Raw genomic sequence first — 26,226 nt, forward strand, 5'->3', positions numbered from 1 at the left:
CTTTAACTATATGGACTTTTGTTGGCAAGGTGATGTCTCTGCTTTTTAAGATGCTGTCTAGGTTTGTCATTGCTTTCTAGTGTGATATAATGGTTATTGAAGCATCAGACTAGAACCTGGGAGACCAGGGTTCATATCCCCACTCACTTATGAAGCTGACTGGGTGTCCTTGGGCTAGTCATTGCCTCTCAGCCTAACCTACCTCACAGGTTTGTCATGAGGATTACATGAGGAAGGGGGGGGGGACCAGGCATGACACCTTGAGCACCTTGGAGGAAAAAAGGTGGGCTATAAATGCAACAAACAAACAGATAATAAAATGCACATTAAAACAGTCCCTTCGGTCAGGCACACTGAGCATCCTTTGCAAATTGCACAGAACTGGGGGAACATTCCCAGCTGAGTTTCAGCAAGCGGAAGCCTGGCACACAACTTATTGTGAGACAAATGAATCTCCTCACTGTTTGGATGCTTCCTCCGCCGCCACAATATCCTCTCTGCCCCCCCCCCCCTTGAAGAAACCTCCACAGCAAATGGGAGGAAGAGCAGCCCAGCTGCAGCTACTTCCTGAGCTGGTAGCTCCTTCCATACTTTTCTGTCTCCAGAGCCCCCAGGAATAGGATGCCTGCAACTGTTTTCAAAAAGTATTTGCAGTGACAACTGGGTACAGTGGTATCTTGGGTTAAGAACTTAATTCGTTCTGGAGGTCCGTTCTTAACCTGAAACTATGGATGGATTTCCTCCTAAATTGATTTTAGAACTTTGAATTTATTGTTATTCACACTTTTATACTGTATTTTTTGCTGTTTTTTGTTGTATCACAATTAAGTGTTTTAAATTTGTTGTTAGCCGCTCTGAGCCCGGTTTTCTGAACCGGAAAGGGCAGGGTATAAATAATTTATTATTATTATTATTATTATTATTATTATTATTATTAACCCAAGGTACCACTTTAGCTAATGGGGCCTCCTGCTGCCGCCACACGATTTCTGTTCTCATCCTGAAGCAGCGTTCTTAACCCGAGGTACTATTTCTGGGTTAGCGGAGTCTGTAACCTGAAGTGTCTGTAACCCGAGGTACCACTGTATTAGACCCATCAAGGTCTGCTAAATAATGGCCAGGTATTTAAAGCACTATTTTAGTAGAACAAGGGGGGGGGGGGGAGAGAACGACTTTGGGGCTTTAAAAAGCCCAAGTTAGTTAACAGTTACCCCCCCCCCCAGTGTTGGAGTTGAATTCTCAAGCATTGTAAACCAGGGGTGCCCAAACTTTTTTCAAAGAGGGCCAGATTTGATGATGTGAACATGTGTGAGGGCTGACAAAGTTTTACAATTTTACCCAGAAGTTGTTGAGCTTTTTTAAGGATTTAACCCCAAAGTTGCTGAGCTTTTTAAAAACAATTTTACAGAACATATACTGTCACGGGGGCCTCATTAGGCCCCCATAACGGGCCTTGGCCATGCCTGTTGTAAACAATTCCATATAACTTAACAACATAATGCAAATACAAGATGTAAGTGGGAACATGGTCTAGAGAATGAATCATTCTTTCCATTTATCTCGGAAATTCAGGAAATAGCACGCATGCTTACAAATTCTGAAATGGAATGAAGAAAACAGGCACACCAAGGAAAGTAGTCTGTTTTCAAAAACTAGGCTTGGTTATAGTGCAGGGGAGGCGAAAATGTATTTTATTTAGATCTAGGGGTCTTTGGAGACCATATCAGAAGGTGGTGGCCTCTCTTTCCGAAGGTTCGTTGGCCATCTATCAGGGACTCCTTAGTTGTGATTCCTGCTTTGCAGTGGGTTGGACTAGATGACCCTTGGGTTCCCTTCCTGTCACGGCTGAAATGGCCGCTGTTTCTTTAATGCTTAAAAAAGCTGGGTCAGCATGAGTCAGCGGCCTGCACCGGGTTGTATATATAGAGTGAGAAATGTTGGGTTGGGTTGGTTGGTTGGTGAAAGCTGATAGTGGTGATGTGTGTACAGTTGGTCAGTCGCTTTTGCAGAAAGACTTTTAAGAATAAAAGCAGAAAGTACTCTGCAGGGATACTCTTCTGGTAGACTCTTTTATGCCGACAAGGGTCCGAGGACCAGGCTGAGGCAACAAAGGGACGTCAGAACCCTTTTGCTTTTTACAAACACTGACACTTCCAACTCTGCAGTTCTATGACTCTATCATTGGTATACTCCGTAAGCCATTTAAAAGCCTATTTTGGCATTAAGCAGGATAGAAATTCCATTAGTAGTAATAATGTGTGCCTTACTGGTCTTTTGGCAATCTCCGACACAGCCGACGGGTCTTGCAAAGAGAGACTTTGTTTTGAGCTGATGGACTATATGGAAATGGCGGAAATGACTGGCAGAATCCGAGACCAGGGAGAAGAGTCGATGGAGGAAGATTGGAAAAAATTTAAAGTGTATTTACAGAAATATTGCAAAATTAATGAATGTTAGAAGAATATTGGAATGAAGCTACATGGTTCTAGCAGAAGTGTTATTAAGAATTATATGAAAACTAATTATCAATGTGTCAAAGTGGAAAATTTAAGGTTAAATTATGTTAGGATAAATTAGAGAATAAAAATTGAAGAAGAGGGAAAGGATTTGTTGAACCAGCTAATTTGAACTAGAATACAAAAAGGGAGGTGCGAGGAAGTCGAGGAAATAAGTAAATGAAAGATATAGATCTGAAACGTGGATGCGTGTTTAAATGTCTCTGTTTTCTTTTTTGTTGTATTGTTGTATTGTATCTTTTTATTGTTGATGTATTGTCTGTTGAATTTATGTATTGTTTTTCTCTACTTTTCTTCTTTTTATAACTATAAAACACTTAATAAATATTATTTTTAAAAAAGAGAGACTTTGTTTTGTTTCAGAGTCCTTGTTTTGTATAGTGATGCTGACTTGGCAAGGCTTGGGATGCTGCAAGGCCACGTCTTCCACCACCCCTGACCATTGGCCCTGCTGGCTGTAGCTGATGAGAGTTAGATCCTGACAGTATCTGGAGGTCCACCGGCTTCCCAGCCCTACTTTGCAGAGAGAAGCTCCCTGCCCCAAAGAGATTCCAATCTAAAATCCGAAAGGGTCATTGGGACCGCAGAGGGATAAGCAGAGGCAGGATGTGTGATTATTAGTGGAAACATGATAAGAATTTGAGATTTTAGGATTTAAGGGTATAAGATTTAAGGTTTTTCTTTTTCTCTTTATATTAGATAGGAGTATGGTTAGTTTTTTAGATATTGATGGGAGGATAAGGTTTAAATGGATTAAGATAAATAAGAGAGTAAGCAGTGAAAGATGGAAAGAATTTGCTGATTTAATTATTAACTGGAATACAAAAAGGGAGGTGGGAGGAGGTCGAGGAAACAAGTCATGGAAGGATGGAATTGTGCAAAATGGAAGGGTTTTTTTTTCTTTAAATGTTTTTGTTTTTTCTCCTATTGGTGGGGTGGAGGTGTGGTTTTTATGTACTTTTTAATCTTTCTCTATCTTTGTTTCTCTTTTTATTTTTATTGTATTTTGTCCTTTTCAAATTTTTCTGTATTTGTTAAAATTGGAATAAATATCATTTAAAAAAAAAAAGGATGTGTGATTATTTCAGGAGTGCTGAAGCTGTGACCCTCCCTATGTTGTTGGACTACAACTCCTCTCATCCCTGACCATTGGACCTGCTGGCTTGGACCCTGGGGAGTTGGAGTCCAGCTGCATCACAGAGCGACAGGTTCCTCAGGTGTGCTTTGCCCCATCTTCTCTAGAAGTCCCTGAGGGTTATCAAAAGGACTAATCCAGAGATGGAATTGTCTTTTGAGGAGCTCATGGCTGATTTTTTTTGTTCCTTTTTTTCTCCTAGGAAGGTGTGAAGATTTGCTCTCCCTAAAATTGCATCCCAGCGCTCCGTCCCGAAGGGAACAAACATTGCAAGAAAGATGTGCTTCCAGTTGTGGATCGCTGGTCTTCTGCTGTCAGCCCTGGCTGGTAAGGAGTTGGGATGCTTGTGGGTTTCGCCTCTGCAAGATTCTGTCCTGCATTCAGGGGCCTCTGATTTTCAGGAGTGAGACCCAGACCTTTACACGTATTTCAAAATATTTCCAGGATTTTGCAGGCTGGAAGAGAGGGGAAATTGAGGTTTCCTGACCATGCCCTGCTCTCTTTAGTCTTAGGTTTGTCCGCTGGTTCACAGGTGGCCAGGGATGAGAGAATCTCTCATCTGAGACCCTGGACAATGGCTGCCAGAGTAAAAAGTACATTGGTACCTTGGTTCTCAAACGCTGAAAACCTGAAAGTAAGTGTTCCAGTTTTCGGACGTTTTTCCGAAACCGAACGTCCGATGCGGCTGTCGGCTATTGTTTCCGGGGCGCCTGCACCAATTGCCTTGGTTTTTGAACATTTTGGAAGTCAAAAAGACATCCGGAACAGATTAAGTTTGGTGCTTTTGTTTTGCTATTTATTTTGCGTTTTTGTTTTTGAGGCTTTTTTGGTTAATTTGTTTTTGTGACTGTGCGGAACCCACTTCAGCTACTGAGTGATTGATTGTATGACTGTGGAAATGGATAAAAAAACCCCATCCAAACAATGACCATCATCAGTGCAGGTAAGAATTTTTGTTTTTGTTTTTATCATCTACAATACTCTCTTATTTATTTTATAGTGCAGTACATTGATTATTGCTTTCATTTTATGGATCAATGGTCTCATTAGTCTTTATGTTAAATTGCTGTTTTAGGGGTTGTTTTTAAAAGTCTGGAACGGATTAATCCATTTTGAATTGCTTTCTGTGGGAAAGTGTGCCTTGGTTTTGGAACGCTTTGGTTCTGGAACAGACTTCTGGAACGGATTAAGTTTGAGAACCAAGGTACCACTGTACTGAGTTAGGTGGCTTATGAGCCTGATTCAGTGCAAAATAGCATCATACATTAACTCAGGACTGAGGAACTCCAGGCAAAGGTACTAAGTGTGGTTTGCAGCCTTCTGCACGCAGAGGAGATGCTCTAACCCAGGGGTCAGCAAACTTAACGCGCCTCGGGCCGGTGTCTCCAGCACCGATTGTGCGGCGGGCCGGTGGGCGGGGGAGCACATGCCCATACGTGTGTGCATATGCTATTTCCGGCGCAATTCTGGGTTGGAGGAGCACTGGAAATAGCTTGTGCGCATGTGCATGGGCCTCCTCTGACCCAGATGTGTACTGGAAATAATGCTTGCGCATGCACAAATAATGCTTGCGCATGTGCACAAGCTATTTCCGGTGCTCCTCCAACCCGGAAGTGGGCAGCCGCGCAGCGCATCGCCGGTAAGAGTGGGCGGTGGCAGTGGGTGGCGGGGGTCACCGCAGGCTGGATAAACGAGTCCCTTGGGCCTTATCTGGCCCGTGGGCCTTAGTTTGGGGACCCCTGCTCTAACCACTTAGCAACAGCCCATCCCTCATTTTCTCCCTGCCCAGGGAGGAAGGTTTTGCAGGTAGCTGAACAGAAAGCTCAGAAAGCCAAAGGGGCAGCCCTCTTCTCTGGAGTTTATGCTGGCTTGGGAGACATCTGGAGGCAGAGATTTAGGCGGAAGCAGGAGGGGCCGAGAGCGAGACTTGGCAACGTCCCCTGCATGCTCTCTGCTTGTACGCTGGTTTTGACCTTTAAAGCCCTTCACGGCCTAGGACCCTCGTACCTACGGGACTGCCTTTCCCGGTATGCCCCACGGAGAGCCTCAAGGTCCATAAATAGCAACACCCTAGAGGTCCCGGCCCCAAAGGAAATTAGATTAGCCTCAACCAGAGCCAGGGCCTTTTTAGCACTGGCTCCGTCCTGGTGGAACCCTCTGTCTCATGACACCAGGGCCCTGCGGGATCTGATTTCTTTCCGCAGGGCCTGTAAGACAGAGTTGTTCCGCCTGGCCTTTGGCTTGGAGTCAATCTGATTCCCTCCCCCTCTTTCTTTTTTCCTTTCTCATCCTGTGAAGAGGCTGCATCTTAATGTCTTAATGTTGTATTTTAATCTTGTTTTTTAAGTTGTATTTTAATCAACTTGTTTTTATTATTGGTTGTTAGCTGGTATTGGCTGGGCAGGGCGGGGTATAAATAAAATTTATTATTATTATTATTATTATTATTATTATTAAAAATCTGGCTTCACTTCGAGTCTCCGAGTCTCCCTTCTGACCTGCTGATGATCCAGCCCTGGCGCTCAGGGGTAGATCATCTGCTTTGTATGCAGAAGGCCCCAAGTCCGATCCCTGGAGATCTCCAGGTAGGGCTGGGGGAGACAGCCTTCCCGAACCCTGGAGAGATGCTGCCAGTCCGTGCAGGCAGCACTGAACCAGGTGGACCAATGGTCTGAGTCAGCAGAAGGCAGCTTCTGATATTCAGTTAGCTGTATGACTGGGTTTTTATGTAAATTGGGATCTGTCCGGGATTCACACACACAGGAGTAGCTGTACTCTGCAATGAGGTTCAGTCCTCAGATAGAGAACTGTTCCCCATCATTTTCTTTCATGATGCTCAGCATCTTGATAGATAATGCGCTGCTCAGGTTCCTTTTGCAGCGACTGGATTCATAAAATCAGAGCAAGGGTGACATCTAGTGTGCGAATGGAGGAACTTCCAGTCTCCCTCTCTTCCCGCTACATAATAAGGCGACTGGGGGAAGTCAAACTCCTCGGAATTGCTTAGAAACAATAACAAGCCTGTTTAGTAATAAGCACTATGGTTAGTCAGATGCCTGTGCTTCCTTCCTCGCAATCCTGCTCACCAGGCAACCTGAAAGGGTTCCCTGTAATTTCAGATTAATCAATCACGGTTTCTTAGAGAAATATTTCTTTATTTGGATGTATTTACATAGGCAGTTAAGGGATGCGGGTGGCGCTGTGGGTTAAACCACAGAGCCTAGGGCTTGCTGATCAGAAGGTTGGCGGTTCGAATCCCCGCAACGGGGTGAGCTCCCGTTGTTCGGTCCCAGCTCCTGTCAACCTAGCAGTTCGAAAGCACAAAAGCGCAAATAGATAAATAGGTACCGCTCTGGTGGGAAGGTAAACGGCATTTCTGTGCACTGCTCTGGTTTGCCAGAAGTGGCTTAGTCATGCTGGCCACATGACCCGGAAGCTGTACACCTGCTCCCTCAGCCAATAAAGCGAGATGAGCGCCGCAACCCCAGAGTTGGTCACGACTGGACCTAACGGTCAGGGGTCCCTTTACCTTTACATAGGCAGTTGCTTCTGAACTCATCAGTTTTGCTGGAGAACATGCCTCTGCTTTGGGTCATGCAGTGCATGATTAAACTATGGAATTAATTATCACAAGGTGCATTTCTCTTTCCAATGCAGCAATATCGGTCTTTTGGTCGTAATAAGGGCACAGAGAATCCATTTATGTTGTCCAGTTGTCAAATCCCATGTAGAGGGTATATAGTTCAAAATAAGAATATCCTCTGAAAATATTAGCTTTTTCGCACAGTCATATTTATATAATCCACTACATTCTCCCAAGACTTAGTTAGTGCAGGACATTGTAAAAACCTGTTTTAAAAAAGCATTCTTATTACAGCTCCAATAAAATGTTGTTTTAGACAGTCCTTTTCTATACAAACCTAGTGGAGTCCAATAATTCTACAAATTGTTTTTTGTTGTAGAAGTTATAATTTAAGGTCCAATTAAAACCATCGCCCATTGTCTAGGCAATCCTGGTTGACAGGTAAAGTATACATCCTTTGCTCCACCCACTTTCACCTCCGGCCCTGCCCACTCCCAGCATGTGGCCCCCAAAAGGTTGCCCAGAAAGAAATGCATCCTTTGTCCTGAAAAAGGTTCCTAGCCTCTGCTGCAGTGCTTTTACTCAGATGGCACAATTAGATGAATTCCCAGAGGATAGCTTTGTTGGTTAGAACATGGTGCTGATAACGCCAAGATTGCAGGTTCGATCCCCATATGGGACAGCTGAATAATAATAATAATAATAATAATAATAATAATAATAATAATAATTTATTATTTGTACCCCGCCCATCTGGCTGGGTTTCCCCAGCCACTCTGGGTGGCTTCCAACAAGGATGAAAAATACACTAAAATGTCACATATTAAAAACTTCCCTGAACAGGGCTGCCTTCAGATGTCTTCTGAATGTCAGGTAGTTGTTTATCGCTTTGACATCTGATGGGAGGGCGTTCCACAGGGCAGGTGCCACTACTGAGAAGGCCCTCTGCCTGGTTCCCTGTAACTTGGCTTCTCACAGCGAGGGAACCGCCAGAAGGCCCTCGGTGCTGGACCTCAGTGTCCGGGCAGAACGATGGAGGTGGAGACGCTCCTTCAGGTATACTGGACCGAGGCCGTTTAGGGCTTTAGAGGTCAGCACCAACACTTTGAATTGTGCTCGGAAACGTACTGGGAGCCAATGTAGGTCTTTCAAGACCGGTGTTATTTGCAGGGGGTTGGACTGGATGACCCTCAGGGTCTTTTTCAAGTCTGCAATTCTAGGATTCTAGGTCAGTGTATGGCTTTTAACCGCGATGGCTGAATAGAGACTCTGTGTACCACTGAACACCTGTTTCTCTGTGTGAGTGTGCATAGAGGGCAAGGTGGGATTCCTAGAGGACTCTGTTTGCCCCCAGTGGGAAACGGGATGGTGCCCTTGCACAGGCCTTCCATCGACCCAGCATATCTCTTCCTTAGTTTTTGTCTGGCACTGTCCTTTATTCAGGCTTCCTCTCCATCTGGTACAGAAAAGAGAGGGCAGATACATCCTGCAAAAGAAACCTCGAGCCTTTCCTTGTTGCTGTCACCCGTACTTGATTGATGGAAGGTGGCTGTGGGCTTTGCACCTGCAATTAATGCTATTGTCTGTCTAGTCCCCATGCTGATTCGTTAAAAAAAAAAAAACAGGAAAAAGTTGCAACACCTCCTGCTGGACAGCAGGGTGCAGCAGTGCTCCGCCATGGCTCCTGGCTCGTTTTGGTTTCAGTGCTGTGTTCTGGAGCTGAAAGGGTCATACTGTTTGCTCAATATCAATGCAAGCAGGTTTGGGAAGCCCAGATGATAAGACCCCCCTCTTGGGCTTACTGGTGTGGTCCAAAGGAATGCAGAGCAATGCATCTGGCACCAGCTTGAATCATAGAATTATAGAGTTGGAAGAGACCACAAGGGCCATCGAGTCCAACCCCCTGCCAAGCAGGAAACACCATCAGAGCATTCCTGACATATGGTTGTCAAGCCTCTGCTTAAAGACCTCCAAAGAAGGAGACTCCACCACACTCCTTGGCAGCAAATTCCACTGTCGAACAGCTCTTACTGTCAGGAAGTTCTTCCTAATGTTTAGGTGGAATCTTCTTTCTTGTAGTTCGGATCCATTGCTCCGTGTCCGCTTCTCTGGAGCAGCAGAAAACAACCTTTCTCCCTCCTCTATGTGACATCCTTTTATATATTTGAACATGGCTATCATATCACCCCTGAACCTCCTCTTCTCCAGGCTAAACATGCCCAGCTCCCTTAGCCGTTCCTCATAAGGCATCGTTTCCAGGCCTTTGACCATTTTGGTTGCCCTCCTCTGGACACGTTCCAGTTTGTCAGTGTCCTTCTTGAACTGTGGTGCCCAGAACTGGACACAGTACTCCAGGTGAGGTCTGACCAGAGCAGAATACAGTGGCACTATTACTTCCCTCGATCTAGATGCTATACTCCTATTGATGCAGCTCAGAATTGCATTGGCTTTTTTAGCTGCCGCGTCACACTGTTGGCTCATGTCAAGTTTGTGGTCAACCAAGACTCCTAGATCCTTTTCACATGTACTGCTCTCAAGCCAGGTGTCACCCAGCTTGGCTGCAGAAGTTGCCGGAAGGAGGCGTACGAGGCACCATCCAACTGTTTTAGAGACTCCACTATGGATTTGTGTAGGTCTTAATCCTTACCCTTTTCTTCTCCTGAATATATCTCACAAAGCAGCGGAGGTTTAGGACCAGAGTTTTCCTTCTCCTAGATGGACTACCTTCCCAGGTTCATGAGCCTCATCAGCCCCTCACTTGCCCCTGCAGCATGTGACCGTTGGATCTTGACCGTTGGACCTGCTATTGATCTTGTCCGCTTAATCCACTAGAGCAGGCACCCCCAAACTTAGCCCTCCAGATGTTTTGGGACTACAATCCCCATCGTCCCTGACCACTGGTACTGTTAGCTAGGGATGATGGGAGTTGTAGTCCCAAAACATTTGCAGGGCTGAGTTTGGGTATGCCTGCACTAGAGCCTGTCTTCACATTCAGAAGAAGTCCCTATCTCACCGAGGGCTGGAGACCCATTGGCCACCCTTAGCTGATTTTGCCATCCATTCCTGGGTGTGGCCGCTGTCGCATGCTGACAGCTTCTGGAAGCCACAGGCAAGAGCTGAGTGCAGGGTGGGGGACCAAAGGTGGACAAACCACCCCAGAAGGAGCACGATTGGGCTCCTTTGCTCTCCTTTGCCCCTCACCCTGCCAAGTGAGGATAATAATAATAATAATAATAATAATTTATACCCCACCCATCTGGGTGGCTCCCAACAGAATATTAAAAACACAATAAAACATCAAACCTTAAAAACTTCCCTAAACAGGGCTGCATTCAGATGTCTTTTAAAAGTAGGATAGTTGTTTATTTCCTTGACATCTGATGGGAGGGCATTCCACAGGGTGGGTGCCACCACCAAGAGGCCCTCTGCCTGGTTCCCTGTAACCTCACTTCTCGCAGGGAGGGAACTGCCAGAAGGCCCTCGGCGCTGGGCCTCAGGGTCCAGGCTGAATGATGGGGGTAGAGACACTTCTTCAGGTACAACTTTGGCTTGCGGAGTGAGTGCAAGCTGTGGTTGGCATCCAACAGCATACTGTGGTTTGCACAAACCAGGACGTAGCCAATACAGTGGTGCCTCGCAAGACGAAATTAATTCATTCCGCGAGTTTTTTCGTTATGCGAGTTTTTTCGTCTTGCGAAGCACCACTGCATTTAAAGACTGACAATGGCGGGGAGGGGCAGGGAGAAGCAGGACAGCTGCCGCAGCCGGTACCTCAGACTCACCCGCGCGTTGTGGCCACCGTGCGACACGGCTGCTGGAGGGCGGCGGGGCTCAGGAGCGCGACTCCAGGGAGAGAGAGGCGCTGGCGGCAACGGCTCCCTGAGGGGAGCGCGCGAGGGGGGTGGGCAGCGACACGAGGCAGCAACCGTCAGCGGGAAGGTGGGAGGGAGCCGGAGGAGCAGGGAAGCGAGCGTGCGTGCAGTGCGCGTCACCATGACACGAGAGGCAGGGCCGTTTCGTCTAGCGAAGCAAGTCCTTAGGGAAATCCGTCTTGCGAAGCACCTCAGAAAACGAAAAACCCTTTCGTCTTGCGAGTTTTTCGTCTTCCGAGGCATTCGTCTTGCGGGGTACCACTGTACAGTCAATTCAGCCAAGAGAGGAGGCCGTGAGCGAGGGCACGAGGCTTGTTCTAGGGCTTGGTGTTTGTGTGGCCTTTCCTTTTGCTGCCGAATTCTCACTGCTGTGTGTCTTCTCTCCCCGCTTGCCTCCTCACAACCAGGAGCTGTCGAAATCGTGGTCCCCGACGATCCGGTGGTCACCCTCTTTGGCCGCGACGCGACTTTGTGCTGCTCCTTCTCCCCAGACGCCAACTTCAGCCTGGATGAGCTCAGCCTCATCTGGCAGCTGACGGACACCAAGCGGCTGGTGCACAGCTTTGCGCAAGGCCAGGACCAACTGGCCAACCAAGGGAGGAGCTACACCAACCGCACGGCTCTCTTCTACGACCAGCTGCCCAGGGGCAACGTCTCTCTGCTGCTGCGCCGCGTCCGGATTGCGGATGAGGGAAGCTTCACGTGCTTCGTCAAAGTCCAGGGCTACAGCAGCGCGGCCGTCACGCTGCAGGTGGCAGGTGAGAGGGAGGGCAGCAGGGCTCCCCAGGGGCCATCGACCACCCTCCCTCAGGAAGTCCATAGGCCAGCGGTTCTCTTTTTTTATATATATAATATTTTATTAAGTTTTTTGCACAAAAAATAAGAGAAAAAACAACAGAAAAAACAGAAAAATACAAAATTACAAAAGCACAAAACACCAAAAGGCATAAAAAAAGAAAAAGAAAAAGAAATAATAACAGTTACATCTTCATAATATTTCTTGCATTTACTTATTTCCCCGACTTCCCCACACCTCCCTTCACTGTATTCCAAATCATATATTTAATCAGCAAATCCCTTCCCTCTTTCTTAATTGATCTTTGTCATAATTTTAGTATCTTAATATATCTTAATCTCCTTGGTATCTTGAAATATTGTATCTTTTAATTTTACAACTTTTTACTAATAACCTTTTACATTCAATCTGATGTCATTCTAACATTCATTGATCTTATAGTATTTCTGTAGATAATCTTTGAATTTCTTCCAATCTTCTTCCACCATCTCTTCTCCCTGGTCTCTGATTCTGCCAGTCATTTTGGCCAATTCCATATAGTCCATTACTTTCATCTGCCATTCTTCCAGAGTGGGTAACTCTTGTGTCTTCCAATGCTGTGCGATGAGTATTCTTGCTGCTGTTGTGGCATAGGTCAGCGGTTCTCAAGCTTTCCCCCCCGGGGACACCCTTTCAGAATAAACATTTGCTCATGACGCAACAACATTTCTGCCGATAAGAAATGCATTGTAAAAGAAGCAGAAACAGGCCCTAGCATTGCTCGATTTGTAACACAGGACACAACTACTTTATAATATGATCACGGGACATGTAGAAAGTATAAAACCATACAGCTACATATTCTGCAAATAAAAAATAATATTATTTGGATACTATACTGTACTATGCCCAGTATACCTGAAGGAGCGTCTCCACCCCCATCGTTCTGCCCGGACACTGAGGACCTCCTACGAGGGCCTTCTGGCGGTTCCCTCACTGTGAGAAATGAGGTTACAGAGAACCAGGCAGAGGGCCTCCTTTTTTAAAAATAATTTTTATTTACAGGCCAATCAAATCACATTAATTCCAAATCACATTAGTTCCAAATTATACAGCCAAATTTTTAAAATTTTGTTGAGGGTACCCATACTTCGAGCTGTGAAAGGGATCCAAACATCACTCTTGCTGCTGCTTTAATTACACAGTTCTGTCCAGATAGTCTTTTTGTTATTTTCCTCATCTTCTTGTTGTTATCATATATTCCTTTCTTTGTGATCTCTGATAATCTTCACAAGCGGGTTGAAAACAAACATATCCTGTGTGGATTTTACACTCCAAGAGCCATATCACATAAAGGACAGACGCCATTTCCACACCTCCGTAAAGAACCTTCCCACAGTCTGTCCGTTGATATCCACAGGCCTGCCAATCTGTATCTCAGGGGGCCCTGCCAGGTCAAATTCACATTCCGATAACCATACATTCACATTCCGATGACCATGGGCATTCTTGGTGGTGGCTCCCGCCCTGTGGAACGCCCTCCCATCAGATGTCAAGGAAATAAGCAACTATTTGACTTTTAGAAGACAACCCTGTTTAGGGAAGTTTTTAATGTTTGATGTCTTATTGTGTTTTCAATATTCTGTTGGGAGCCACCCAGAGTGGCTTGGGAAACCCAGCCAGATGGGCGGGGTATAAATAATAAATTACTACTACTACTACTACTACTATTATTATTATTATTATTATGCTATACCACACTGAAATGTTTAAATGTTGATTGTCCTGGTCTGGGCAGAGAAGGAATGATGGAGACCGTCTCCCTATCCTGACCCTTCCAGGGAGGAGGAAGAAGAAGACAGGATAGATTTACAACAGGGGGTTGAGGGAGGTAGCAGCTCAGAGGCAGATGAGGGGGAAAGCTGGGAAATCATGGGAGAGCTGGAACAAAACCCAGCTCACATGTTGTCATTAGAAAGCATTCCATACCTTCCACTTCCCAGAAGCTGATGAGCCTTAAAAGTAGGAGAGCAAAGAGCTCAAAGACAGAGGAAACGTAGCAACACCCATAGAAGTGGGAAGTGGGAGAGACAGGGGTGGAGATTCACTTGGGACAACGCCATTATCCAAGAGGCTGGGTTCTAGAGCCTCTCTTTGTAAAGATTGAAATAAAAAAGGACAGTAAGAAACTTTTCCTTGTCTTTATACTTTCCTGGGCAACCAGCCGGGAGCTGCTGACAGCATCCTGACAGGTACATCACGCACTTTGAGAACCATTGCTAAAGGCTGAGTCCTGGTCCACCTCCCTCGTCTTGCATTTACTCCCTTACATTTCTTCATCAATTTGCAATTCTTTAAAGAGAAAAAAGATCACAAAGATTCCTTAGCATTCCAGTGAAACTTCTTTGCTAATATATGCATTTTTTTGCAAGCAATATAATGCATTTCGAATACAGTGGTACCTCGGGATGCGAACGGGATCCGTTCCGGAGCCCCGTTCACAGCCTGAATAGAACGTAAGACACGCGTGCACGGGTCGCCTTTTGCCGCTTCCGCGCATGCGCGTGACGTCATTTTGAGCGTCTGCGCATGCGCGAGTGGAGCGCAATCCGAAATCGCTCAACCTAAAGCACATTCAATCCAAGGTATGACTGTAATGTGAGGTTTTTTTAATGTTACCTTTGTTGATATATGATAAGGGATGTACTTATTAAATTTGCGGGCTGAACAGCATTCCACCTCCTCCTCATCTTCCAGCCTTCTACTCCAAGCCCAACTTGAACCTGGAGCCCAACAAGAACCTGAAGCCGGGAGACCTGGTCACGGTGATATGCCACACCTTTTCCGGCTACCCTGAGGCGACGGTGCTGTGGCAAGATGGCCGCGGCAACAACATAACAGAGAACATCACCACCTCCCAGGTGGCCAACGAGGAGGGCCTCTTCGACGTGCGGAGCATCCTGCGGGTGGTGCTGGAGCCCAACAGCACCTACAGCTGCTTAGTGAGGAACCCTTTGCTGCGGCAGGAGACCCACGCCTCTGTCACCATCACAGGTCAGCTGGGTGGGAGCAGGGAGGGGAGGATGGCTGGGGGCTGGCATGCCGCTGGGGGGCTCCGTGTGAGAAAGGTCTGGCTGTTGCTCAGGAAAGGCATAGGATCAAGACCAGGTGGGGAAAGGGCAGCAAAGAACCTGCATATTTTACAGAAACTATACCATTCAGTATTCCATTATTACATCGATCAAAACTTATTTAGACTCTGCAGGGATGATCTCTTATTTTTGCCGTCAGCTTTGCCATCCCTGCAGAGTCTATTATTTTTCACTTGAAAACCCATATTTCTTTCGTTGGAACTTCTTTAGAAACCTCAATGAATGAGCTTCAAAACCTTCAATGAAAGACAGCCTACCAGCTTCCGAGGTGGTCAGTACCACTGTTGGACAGCTCTTATTGTCAGAAAGTTCTTCCTAATGTTTGGTTGGCTAGTGGCCCATCTAGTCTCACGCCCAGTTTGGATAGACAGGTGCTTGTAAAGAAACTAGCCAAATCTGCAAACATAAAATTTATAGCAAGTGCTCTGCATAGTTCTGTCTCTGCCCCTATCCACCACCTGCTTGTGGCTGTCAGGAGCTCAGCCTACACTCGAGGAGGACCATGGTAGAGACACATGCCCAACTGGCATGTTCTCTCCCTCCTGGTCGATCGTTCGGGAGCTTCAAAAGCTTTCTTCAGCCCAAACATCACAGCGACCGATGCCACACTTAGGGATCCGTAGAGTTTGCGCATCATGCGTGACAGACCTCAGCAACTCAGCATTTGGGCTAATCTACTTTATTTACATATACACACACGCGGAGAACTGCAACATGGCTCCCTCTCTTTCTAACATCAGACAGCAAAGAGAAAAAGAACAAAGGACAATAGTCCCACTTCACGGAACACAGTAACACAAACATCCTGTCTTTGTCACTTCCCACTCTGTGGAGTCAAAACGTATACTGTCATGTGATAGACAACAATCCCATGACTGCAATCGTGGAGCAGGAATTCTAACAGTGGCCCCTGGAAAGTTATCTAGAAGAGAGTGTGGCCCCTGGACTGAAAAGGTTTCCCCACCCCAACTTTCACCCTGCCTTTGATTTGAAAGCTGAAGAGGTGACCTCTCTCCCTGACTTCCTTGCACCCTGGCACAGGAGGGATTTTTTTTTTTTTTGGGGGGGGTGTCTTTTGTGTTCCCTCCCATGATCCAAGACAGAATTTCTGAACAGGTCCCTGCCCTGTTGCCTGATCCAAGCCCTCGTTGATCTGCATTATTTGGGCTGTGGTTAACTCGGTGCTCAAAATATCCTGGCTGGCTGTTGGCAGGCACTCGGGAGCGGATGTTTGATGGCTCTTGCAGGGCTCTGGGATGCTGCTGCCGCTGCTGCCTGGTGACAAGCTCCAGGAATACGAGCACAGGAGAGGGAGATGCTGAAACAACTCATAAATAATGGCAGCAGGGACACTTTATTAAGCGCTGTTTATTGTACAGGACGCTCCTTCGGCAGGGCTGCTTCTCTGGCCATTAATGTCTTGATTCTGTGTAAGAGTTTTCGGTGCTGTTTATTCCAGCCAGCCTTAGTGGGGACGGAGGCTCCTAGAACTTTTGCAGTGAAAGGGATGGTTTGAAGGTGGGAGAAAGTGGAGAGGAGAAAGGGCTGAGTGCAGGGTATCTTGTAGTTCTGGACCAAATACTGTCATCCGGGTACATATGGAAGGAGTGGGGTTATTTGTTGTTCGACTTTCCATTCTTCTCATCCCTGACCCTGGCTGGGGCTGATGGAAGTTGGAATCGATCTGTTGACCTGGGTGATATGTTAGTACAGTGGTGCCCCACAAGACGAATACCTCGCAAGACGGAAAACCCGCTAGACGAAGAGGTTTTCCGTTTTGAAGGTGCTTCGCAGGACGAATTTGCTATGGGCTTGCTTCGCAAGACGAAAATGTCTTGCGATTCCTGGGGTGTTTTTTTCGCTCCCCACCCCCTTTTTCTAAGGCACTAAGCTGCTAATAGCCTTTTAGCAGCTAATCCGCTAATCCCTTAAGCCTTTAATAGCCGCTAATAGCCGCTAAACCGCTAATAGCGCTAATCCGCTAATGGGCTTGCTTCGCAAGACGAAAAAACCGCTAGACGAAGAGACTCACGGAACGGATTCTTTTCGTCTTGCGAGGCACCACTGTAAATTGTCTGAAACTGGTATGGTGTTCATGTCATGATACCAGTTTTAGACATTTTGAGCTGGCAGTGCATTGTGGTGGCCGGGGAGCCGTGTTCAATTTGCCTGCAGACGGCAAAGGCGCAGGCAGGCAGGCAGAGGTGCGAGCCAGGGAGGGCTTGCTCAGTAGGGCTTGGCAATGTATCTTGGCTGCTTCTTCCTCCTCTATGTTGGGGTGGAAGAAGCAGCTGAGATACATTGCAGACATCGCAACATATTAGCATATCTCGGTGTTTAGCTACTGATATATCGATGCGGAAAACCAGATATTGCCCAGCCCTAACCATCTGGGGGACCATGGATTTCTCACCACTGGTGGTCAAGAAACTAATGTGCATGCACACTGCTCATTTCCATTAGTCCAGCCAGAATACTGGGCCTGAGGCAGCTGCCTCACTTTGTCTAATGATAGAGCTGGTCCTGCTTTGAGAGCTGGTGGGAGGGAGCAAAGTTTCAGAAACTGAGCATGACCACTGAGAAGGCCCTATCCTTAACCCTTGTCCCCGTCCTGTTTTTGTGGTTCTGCCAACCTCTGAATTGCCTCAAGGATGCTGATAAACCACCACCACTTCCACCAGACTATTTCTTATCAGTCTTGGTTTTATATATATAAAAGATTTCTTGGTTTACAAATTATCAGTCTTGTTTTGATTACAGCCTTGTTGGCACTCGCTGCTGTTAGAAGGACTTATGGCCAGGACTTTGAATTGTGCATCATCATCATCATCATCAATTGAATTTGCTAGTTGCTTTATCTTGCCCAGGGCAACCCAAAGTGACTTCCAATTAACCAAAACCCAACCCCCCTCCCCCAACCGCCACATAAATACATTAAAACCAAGATGAGAATGAAATACTTTAAGCAGACCCTGTCCACTTCAAAAAGCCCACAGATAGTTAAAGGCCAAAGCCTGGTTATAAAGGATAGTTTTTGCCTGGTGCCTAAATATATATAATGACGGTGCCAGGCGAACCTCCCTGGAGAGAGCATTCCACAGACGGGGAGCCACTGCAGAAAAGGCCCCGTTCTCATGTTGCCACCCTCTGGATCTCTCATGGAGGAGGCAAATGAAGACGATCCTCAGATGACGATCGTAGGGTCCTAGTCGGTTCATATGGGGAGAGGTGGTCCTTCAGGTTTCGTGATCCTGAAATGGATTAGAAGCCAGCAAACCTGTTCCATGTTGTTGGCTGCATGGAATTATCTCAGGAGTTCAGAACTTCCAAAAGAGAGGCTTTCCCCTCTGGCTCTGTTAGCACAGCATATGGAGGAACTATGTACCAGCTTGAGGATGATTCCTGACTCTAGCTGCAGTCGCCGCTGAGACTCGCTCTGTTCTTCCCCCCTCTTGACAAATATAACTTGTAAGTTCTGAGAGACAGGGGCCTGTCTCTTTTGCTTATGCTGAGCACTGTGCATTGATGCTCTCTCTATTCCCTAACCTAGTGCCTTCCATATGTTAACTGAGCTACAACCTCCCATCTTCCCGGACTGCTGTCCATGCCGGTTGGGGCTGATGGGAGTTGAAATCCAACAATATCCAGATGGCGCCAGCTTGGGGGAGCCTGCCTTCTCTAAGTGATAGAATCATAGAATTGTAGCGTTGGAAGGGACCCTGAGGGTCATCTAGTCCAACCCCCTACAATGCAGGAATCTCGACTGAAGCATCCATGACAGATCACCATCCAACCTCTGCTTTAAAACCTCAAAGGAAGGAGATTCCACAACCTCTGGGGGGAGACCTTTCTTTGGCTCAGATCACAGCCGACTGCTTAGTATAGCATCTTGGATTTTAGACAGATGTTGTCTACCCCTTATAACTTTTCAGAGGCCAAGCATGCCTGTGCTTGTCTTCTCTTTTAAAAAGGGTCTCTTTTATTATATTGCCCTGTGCTAAACCTTCTTGGGTTTCAGGTTAGGATCAATATGGCAGTTCAGTCCTGCCTATATTTGCTTAGAACAGCTGTTCTCAACTTGTGGGTCCCCAGATGTTGTTGGACTACAGCTCCCATCATCCCTGAGCTTGGGCCTTGCTAGCTAGGGGTGATGGGAGTTGTAGTTCAACAACATCTGGGGACCCACAGGTTGAGAAAGGCTGGCTTAGAACAACCTTCCCCCAACTTTTGACAACAACTCCCACCATCCTAGACTGTTGTCCATACATGGGAGTTGGAGTCAAAAACATCTGGAGGGTCTGGTTGGGGAAGCAGGTCTTACAGTTTTCCAGGTAAATATGTTTAGGATTGCAGTTTTTGCAATAGAAAACGTGGATTGGTGTGATTTACTCCTTGGTAGGTATATATAGGATTGCAGCCTTACATCTTTGACAGAAGTTCGATCTCCCTGTGAAATTCTGTTCACATGACTTCCCCCTGGTTCTTCCTTGTGGCTTCCAGTTGTTGTCACGCCATCTCAACTTTTATAGACACCCTGAAGCTCTTTGTAACCTTGTTCACTTGCAGGTAACATTAATTAGTGTTTAATTATCCTTGGCACAGCAATTGCTGGCTTGTGAAGGAGGGTCCCTCAAGGAACATAAACCTTTTGGCTAAATGCATGGCGCCACTTGAATGGCGATGGAGAATGGCTGGGCCTTGCTACACCTGACAAAACACCTTTTCTTGGGTGCAGCCTAAACAGTATGGCAGGCACGGCTGTTAAAGAGATGCTTATGGTAGCCCTGTATCGCAAAGGTGCAATTGTGTGTGTATGTGTGTGTTTGCATTTGTCCTGGAACTCTATATGAAATTCTGTACCTCTCACATTCTGCAACCTGAAAACTTCAATTCTGCGATGGGAATACGTTTTATGTAAACTTAGCAGCATCACAGATTTGTTTAACCTCTGTGTGTTTTTTAAAAAACAGTTTTACTGTGGTTCTTAGTTTAAAGGTAAAGGGACTCCTGACCATTAGGTCCAGTCATGGCTGACTCTGGGGTTGCGGCGCTCATCTTGCTTTATTGGCCAAGGGAGCCAGCGTACAGCTTCCAGGTCATGTGGCCAGCATGACTAAGCTGCTTCTGGCGAACCAGAGCAGCGCACGAAAATGCCGTTTACCTTCCCGCTGGAGCGGTACCTATTTATCTACTTGCACTTTGACGTGCTTTTGAACTGCTAGGTTGGCAGGAGCTGGGACCGAGGAACGGGAGCTCACCCCGTCACGGGGATTCAAACCGCCGACCTTCTGATCGGCAAGTCCTAGGCTCTGTGGTTTAACCCACAGCACCACCCGCGTCCCTGGTTCTTAGTTTAGCTGCCTTCTAAATATCTGAACCAGGAGATGGTTGGGCTGAGCCATGGCCTGCCTTAGGGGCTGGTGGTGAGAAAGGAAGGGCACTCTGCACATATTTAAAGGCATTTCCTCCTTCTCTTTTGCCTTTAATTTTATTTTACAAAAGTGCCAAAGATACCTTGGCAAACACACAAAACATCAGGATACTCTCAGAACAATATATGTGCACATGAGCTGGAGGGATTATATTTTGTCCTTGTATCTGTCAATGGACACCAGAAATCTCCAGCCCTATTTGAAAGCTATACCTTGGTGCAAGACCAATGCTTGGTCCATGACCAATGAGTAGTCATGCCCTGAACACCAGATGTGCTCACTAGCCTTCTCTTAGCACCCACCCCTTATTTGTGGACGCCAGTGGGTAGGGCTAATCTGTACTTTTGAATAGGAGAGAGGTGGCAAACAGTCTCCACCCCCATCGTCCAGCCCGGACACTGCGGTCCAGCACCGAGGGCCTTCTGGTGGTTCCCTTGCTGTGGGAAGTGAGGTTACAGGGAACCAGGCAGAGGGCCTTCTTGGTAGTGGCGCCTGCCCTGTGGAATGCCCTCCCAGCAGTTGTCAAGGCAATAAACAACTATTTTACTTTTGAAAGACAGCTGAAGGCGGCCCTGTTTAGGGAAGTTTTTAATATCTGATGCTGTATTATTTTTAATATTCAGTTGGAAGCTGCCTGGAGTGGCTGGGGAAACTCAGCCAGATGGGCAGTGTATAATTGATAAATTATTATTATATTATTATTATTATTGTAAGCCTGAAGGCCACGTTCCCTTCTGAGCATGCCAGTGGTGTGAGATGCAAAAGTGGGCAGAGTCATGCATCTAAGTTCAACATCTCTAAAACAGCCTGTCTTCCACTTGTGCACTGCCCTCCCTCTCCCCATCCTGACAAGCAAGAGGCAATATCAGAGTTCCAGGACTTGTTCCAGCCAGGCAAAAGCATTCCAGGAGGATGCAAAGCAGGGCTGGTGAGCGGTGTAGCCTGGGGAGAGTCTGGAGGGCCCGGAAGAGGACGGCTGCACTTGGTGGAAATATTGGTGCATATGAGTTTGCACAGTTCCAGTCCTTCTTCCCTTGCCCTCTTCTTGGCGTACATGGAATTGCTGTCTTTGCAGAGACTGGTCCTGTTTTAAAGTGCCTTTAGCTGAGACTCCCTTCCCTAGCAAAGTGTGACAATCAGCATCTATTTGAATTTATTAGCATAATTATTTAAAGGTTAATGAAGTGTTTTACGGGGTAATTTCAACCTGCTGTTTCCTTGCCTTCCCTGGTGTATCCGCTGGCCCTGTAGAAAGGCAGCAATTGGAAGCACCCGCTCGCATCGTTTGGCCCCTAACTCCCACAATCTGAGCGAACCGTTGTCATTCCGTCAGCTCTTATCGGGCGGGGGATTTGGGCTCCTGAACGTGGAAAAGTACATGGCCAACTCCAGTTTTGCAGGGAGTGTCCCCTTATTCTCCACTTCTGCTGATTCTGCCTCTTCCACCCCAGCAGCCCTTTAATGAAACTTAAGAAGCACATTCATCAAAATTCTGGACATCACAATCTGTGTGCAAAGCTTATCTATTCCATTTGTAGCATTTGAATTTTCTTGGTTTCTCCTGCTCTGGAGGGTAGGACTTGAACCAGAGTGACACCAGAATTATCAGGCAGGACAGTGACCTTGATAGTCTTCAACTTGCTCAGTTAGTTTCAATATACCGTACTTTTCAGTGTATAAGACTATGTTTTTTTCTTTAAAAATCTGCCTAGGGTGGACGTTTGTTTGATTGCTGCCAAGGCAGTCAGCAGCTGTTGTGCGTGTTATTGGTTGCTGCATCAGTGGGTGGTGTTGATTGGCTGACACTCCTGCAGTTGGGGGGGGGGCAATTGGCAGCTTCTTCCAGCGATGGGACAGAAGGGAGGCGGACTTATTGACGCGTGCAGGTGAGCGATTTTCGGCAGTTCCCCCTAAAAAAAGCTCAACAACCCTGGACGATACTCCACAAAAAAGCTGAACAACTCTGTGCTCTCTCTCCCCATTTTATTAAATTTGAGTCCCCACAAATAGGGCGCGTCTTATACATGGCAGCGTCTTATAGACGGAAAAGTACGGTAGTTTCATCTCGCTCAGTTGAAATATCTGGCAGGCTTTGTGGGCTTCTCAGGCGATGGCTGGGTTTAAAAATGAGGGTGGCAGAAAACAGGGGGACATCCCAACAGAATGACAATAATTTATTTATATGCTGCCCATCTGGCTAGGTTGCCCACAAAGGAGCCCACAGTTTCTGGTGAAGCAGATTGGTGGTGATCATTACCTTGTAGGCCAGTGCAGAACATTGTCAAGTACAGTGGTGCTCCGCAAGACGAATGCCTCGCAAGACGGAAAACCCGCTAGACGAAAGGGTTTTCCGTTTTTCAATACGCTTCGCAGGACAAATTTCTCTATGGGCTTGCTTCGCAAGACAAAAATGTCTTGTGATTTTTTTCCGCTCCCCACCCCCTTTTTCTAAGGCACTAAGCTGCTAATAGCCTTTTAGCAGCTAATCCGCTAATCCCTTAAGCCTTTAATAGGCGCTAAACCGTTAATACCGCTAATCCGCTAATAGGGTTGCTTCGCAAGACAAAAAAACCGCTAGACGAAGAGACTCGCGGAACGGATTCTTTTCGTCTTGCGAGGCACCACTGTACATTTTCTTAAAAGCTATAATTAAGGAAGCAGCCGTTCTTGTCCTGCTGCCTATTTAGCATGCAACTGAGTGCCCATGTGGGTTTGATGGTGATACTGGAGAGCTGTGGAGAAATCGGCAGGACTTTTGCGAGGAAACTACCCCCAGTTCCGATGGAGCCCAAATCTATCAGCTACATACTGGAACTTCCCTTTGAAAGTAGCAAAGCAGTTAATATAGATTTTAATAACTGGTAAAAACTCTGGAAGAGCGATCGGACGTTTACAGCATGTTATTCCTTGAAGGAGAACTACTTGAAAATGATCTACAGGTGGTATTTAACTCAGAGTAGGCTTGCTAAGGGGGACGCGGGTAGCGCTGTGGGTTAAACCACAGAGCCTAGGACTTGCAGATCAGAAGATTGGCGGTTCGAATCCCCGCAACAGGGTGAGCTCCCGTTGCTCGGTCCCTGCTCCTGCCAACCTAGCAGTTCGAAAGCACGTCAAAGTGCAAGTAGATAAATAGGTACCGCTCCAGCGGGAAGGTAAACGGCGTTTCCGTGCGCTGCTCTGGTTCGCTAGAAGTGACTTGGTCATGCTGGCCACATGACACGGAAGCTGTACGCCGGCTCCCTCGGCCAGTAAAGCGAGATGAGCGTCACAACCCCAGAGTCGGTCACGACTGGACCTAATGGTCAGGGGTCCCTTTACCTTTACCTTTTAGGCTTGCTAAGATGTTTAAGACTGAATCAGATAAGTGCTGGAGATGCAATGAGGTAGAGGGAATGTTCTTTCATATGTGGGAGACCAGTAAAAGGGTAAAACAGTATTGGGAAATAATTTACAATGAATTGAAAAAAAATGTATAAAAAGCACTTTTCAAAACAACAACAGATCTCTTTTCGTTGGGGATAATTCAGATGGAAATTCCTAGGTGTCAAAAAGGGTTATTTGTGTATGCCACTACAAGGGCCCGTGTTTTGTTAGCCCCAAAATGGAAAACAAGCAAGGTCCCAACTAAAGAAGAATGGCAGCTTAAATTGTTGGAATATGCACAACTTGTGGATCTGACTTATAGAGTAAGAGGACAAGAAGAACCTTTGTTTAAAGAAGATTGGAAAATGTTTATTGAATATATGGGGGGAAGTTGTGTACACTAGAAAACGTTGGCAGCATTAAGATAAATTCAACAGTGTAAATAAGTTTTGAAGGATGCAGTAATGGAATACTGAATTGTATAGTTTATGTTTATGCAGGGATTTATGTTATGCAAAATGAACAATGGAAAGAGCAGAAGGGAAGTCATTGATATTTTAAGGTTGTTTAAATGAATATTCTAAATTGTAAAACAGAAAATTTAATAAAAATTATAGGTAGATGATAGATAGATAGATATAGATGGATAGATACAGTAGATAGATTAGATAGATAGATAGATAGATAGATAGATGATAGATAGATAGATGATAGATAGATAGATGGATAGAAGCAAAGCATAACATCTTGCACAAATTTTGCGGGAATATTTCCATACATCTTGAATGGGGTGCCTGTTAGGATCTCCTTGTCTAAAGTGAAATCTGGTATGTGTGCAGATGACCTTGCGGTACCCCAGTGGATTTACCTGTTTCCCTTCAGAGACATTTCCCTCCTTTGCTTCCCATCAATGGCATTGACAGAGACTTTACCATGTTCTCCCTGTTTTCTCCTTTCCAGGTCAACACCTCCTGTTTCCTGCTGTGGCACTCTGGGTCACAGTAGGATTGGCCATCTGCCTTGTCATCCTCCTGGTTGCCCTGGCGTATGTGTGCCAGAAGAAAATTCGCCAGAGCTGCAAAGAAGAGAGAGAGAGAGCTGGTATACATAAATATAATCAAAGTGAAAGAATGTCTTTGTGCAAGTCCCCATTGGAGGGTTTGTAGCGCTGCGTCACAAACCTGGGTTTGCATGAAGTCAGGGCAGGGGAGGGGAGCAAAAGTGACAGCGTGGCCTGGGACCAAGAAGGAAGAGAAACCAAGAAAATCTATAATCATCATCATCATCATCATCATCATCATCCTACTGAAAAAGAGGGATGCGGGTGGCGCTGTGGGTTAAACCACAGAGCCTAGGACTTGCCGATCAGAAGGTCGGCGGTTCGAATCCCCAAGACGGGGTGAGCTCCCGTTGCTCAGTCCCTGCTTCTGCCAACCTAGCAGTTCAAAAGCATGTCAAAGTGCAAGTAGATAAATAGGTACCACTCCAGCGGGAAAGTAACCGGCATTTCCGTGTGCTGCTCTGGTTCGCCAGAAGCGGCTTAGTCTGCTGGCCACATGACCCGGAAGCTGTACACCGGCTCCCTCGGCCAATAAATCGAGATGGCGCCGCAACCCCAGAGTCTGCCACGACTGGAGCTAATGGTCAGGGGTCCCTTTACCTTTACCTTACTGAAAAAGAAAAAAAACGGAGAAAAAAGAAGAAGGAAGAGACACAGAAATTGTGGTTTAAAACAACGGGAGAAGTTTGAGTAAAGTACTATGGGGTATTTGAGGGTGCCACATCCTTTATCTCCCGCACATGAGACAGCTGAGGAATGGAAGATGCAGAAGTTCTGAGTACAGCAAATTGGGAAAGATGCTGAAAGGAGAAAGAAAGAGGATGTTTTAAACAACAGCAGGGGTTTGAGTAAAGCAGGGATGGAAGGACACCGAGAGGGGGAAATGGTGATTTTTAAAAGTGGCAGATGTTTAATAAGAGCGAGCAGGGGATGGAAGTGGCAATTTAAAGCAAGTTTTTAGTATAGCGAGAAGGGAGTTTGGAAAGGCTCTGTTGTGTTAGCTTCTTGGTGTTAGTTTCTGAGTTGTACCCATCTCTGCCTTTTCTCATTGCTAAAAGTGGCTTGTTTGCTTGTTAAAAAACAACCCCTCAATGTTTCTGTAGTGTGGACCAGCTTTCTCCTGCCTGGTGTTACTAGACTACAACTCCAGTGCTGTTTTTCTGGGGGGAAAGAGGTGCCGGAACTTACAATGAACGCTTCCCTTAATCTCTTATAATGGCAATGACGCTCATCTGAGAGGTGTTCTGGCTGGAAAAAAAGCCCTGCCATTACCCCGATCATTGGCAGGGTCTGATGGGAGTTGGAGTCCTACAACAACAGGAAGACCATATGTTCTCC

General features: G+C 46.3%; 1 protein-coding gene across 2 annotated transcripts in view; it reads left to right on the top strand.

The window, feature by feature from the left end:
• Positions 1 to 26,226, top strand: part of CD276 (CD276 molecule) — a 48,574-nt gene that overhangs the window by 15,064 nt on the left and 7,284 nt on the right. For both annotated transcript variants that reach the window (XM_083413193.1, XM_083413194.1), the window contains exons 2-5: positions 3,854 to 3,978; positions 11,514 to 11,864; positions 14,639 to 14,935; positions 24,789 to 24,929. In XM_083413193.1, coding sequence (XP_083269319.1) covers positions 3,930 to 3,978; positions 11,514 to 11,864; positions 14,639 to 14,935; positions 24,789 to 24,929 — 838 coding nt within the window. In that variant the 5' untranslated portion in view covers positions 3,854 to 3,929. The remainder of the gene's footprint in view (positions 1 to 3,853; positions 3,979 to 11,513; positions 11,865 to 14,638; positions 14,936 to 24,788; positions 24,930 to 26,226) is intronic.

Source organism: Podarcis tiliguerta (assembly GCF_965153285.1).
Source record: "Podarcis tiliguerta genome assembly, chromosome: 14".
Taxonomy (NCBI): Eukaryota; Metazoa; Chordata; class Lepidosauria; order Squamata; family Lacertidae; genus Podarcis; species Podarcis tiliguerta.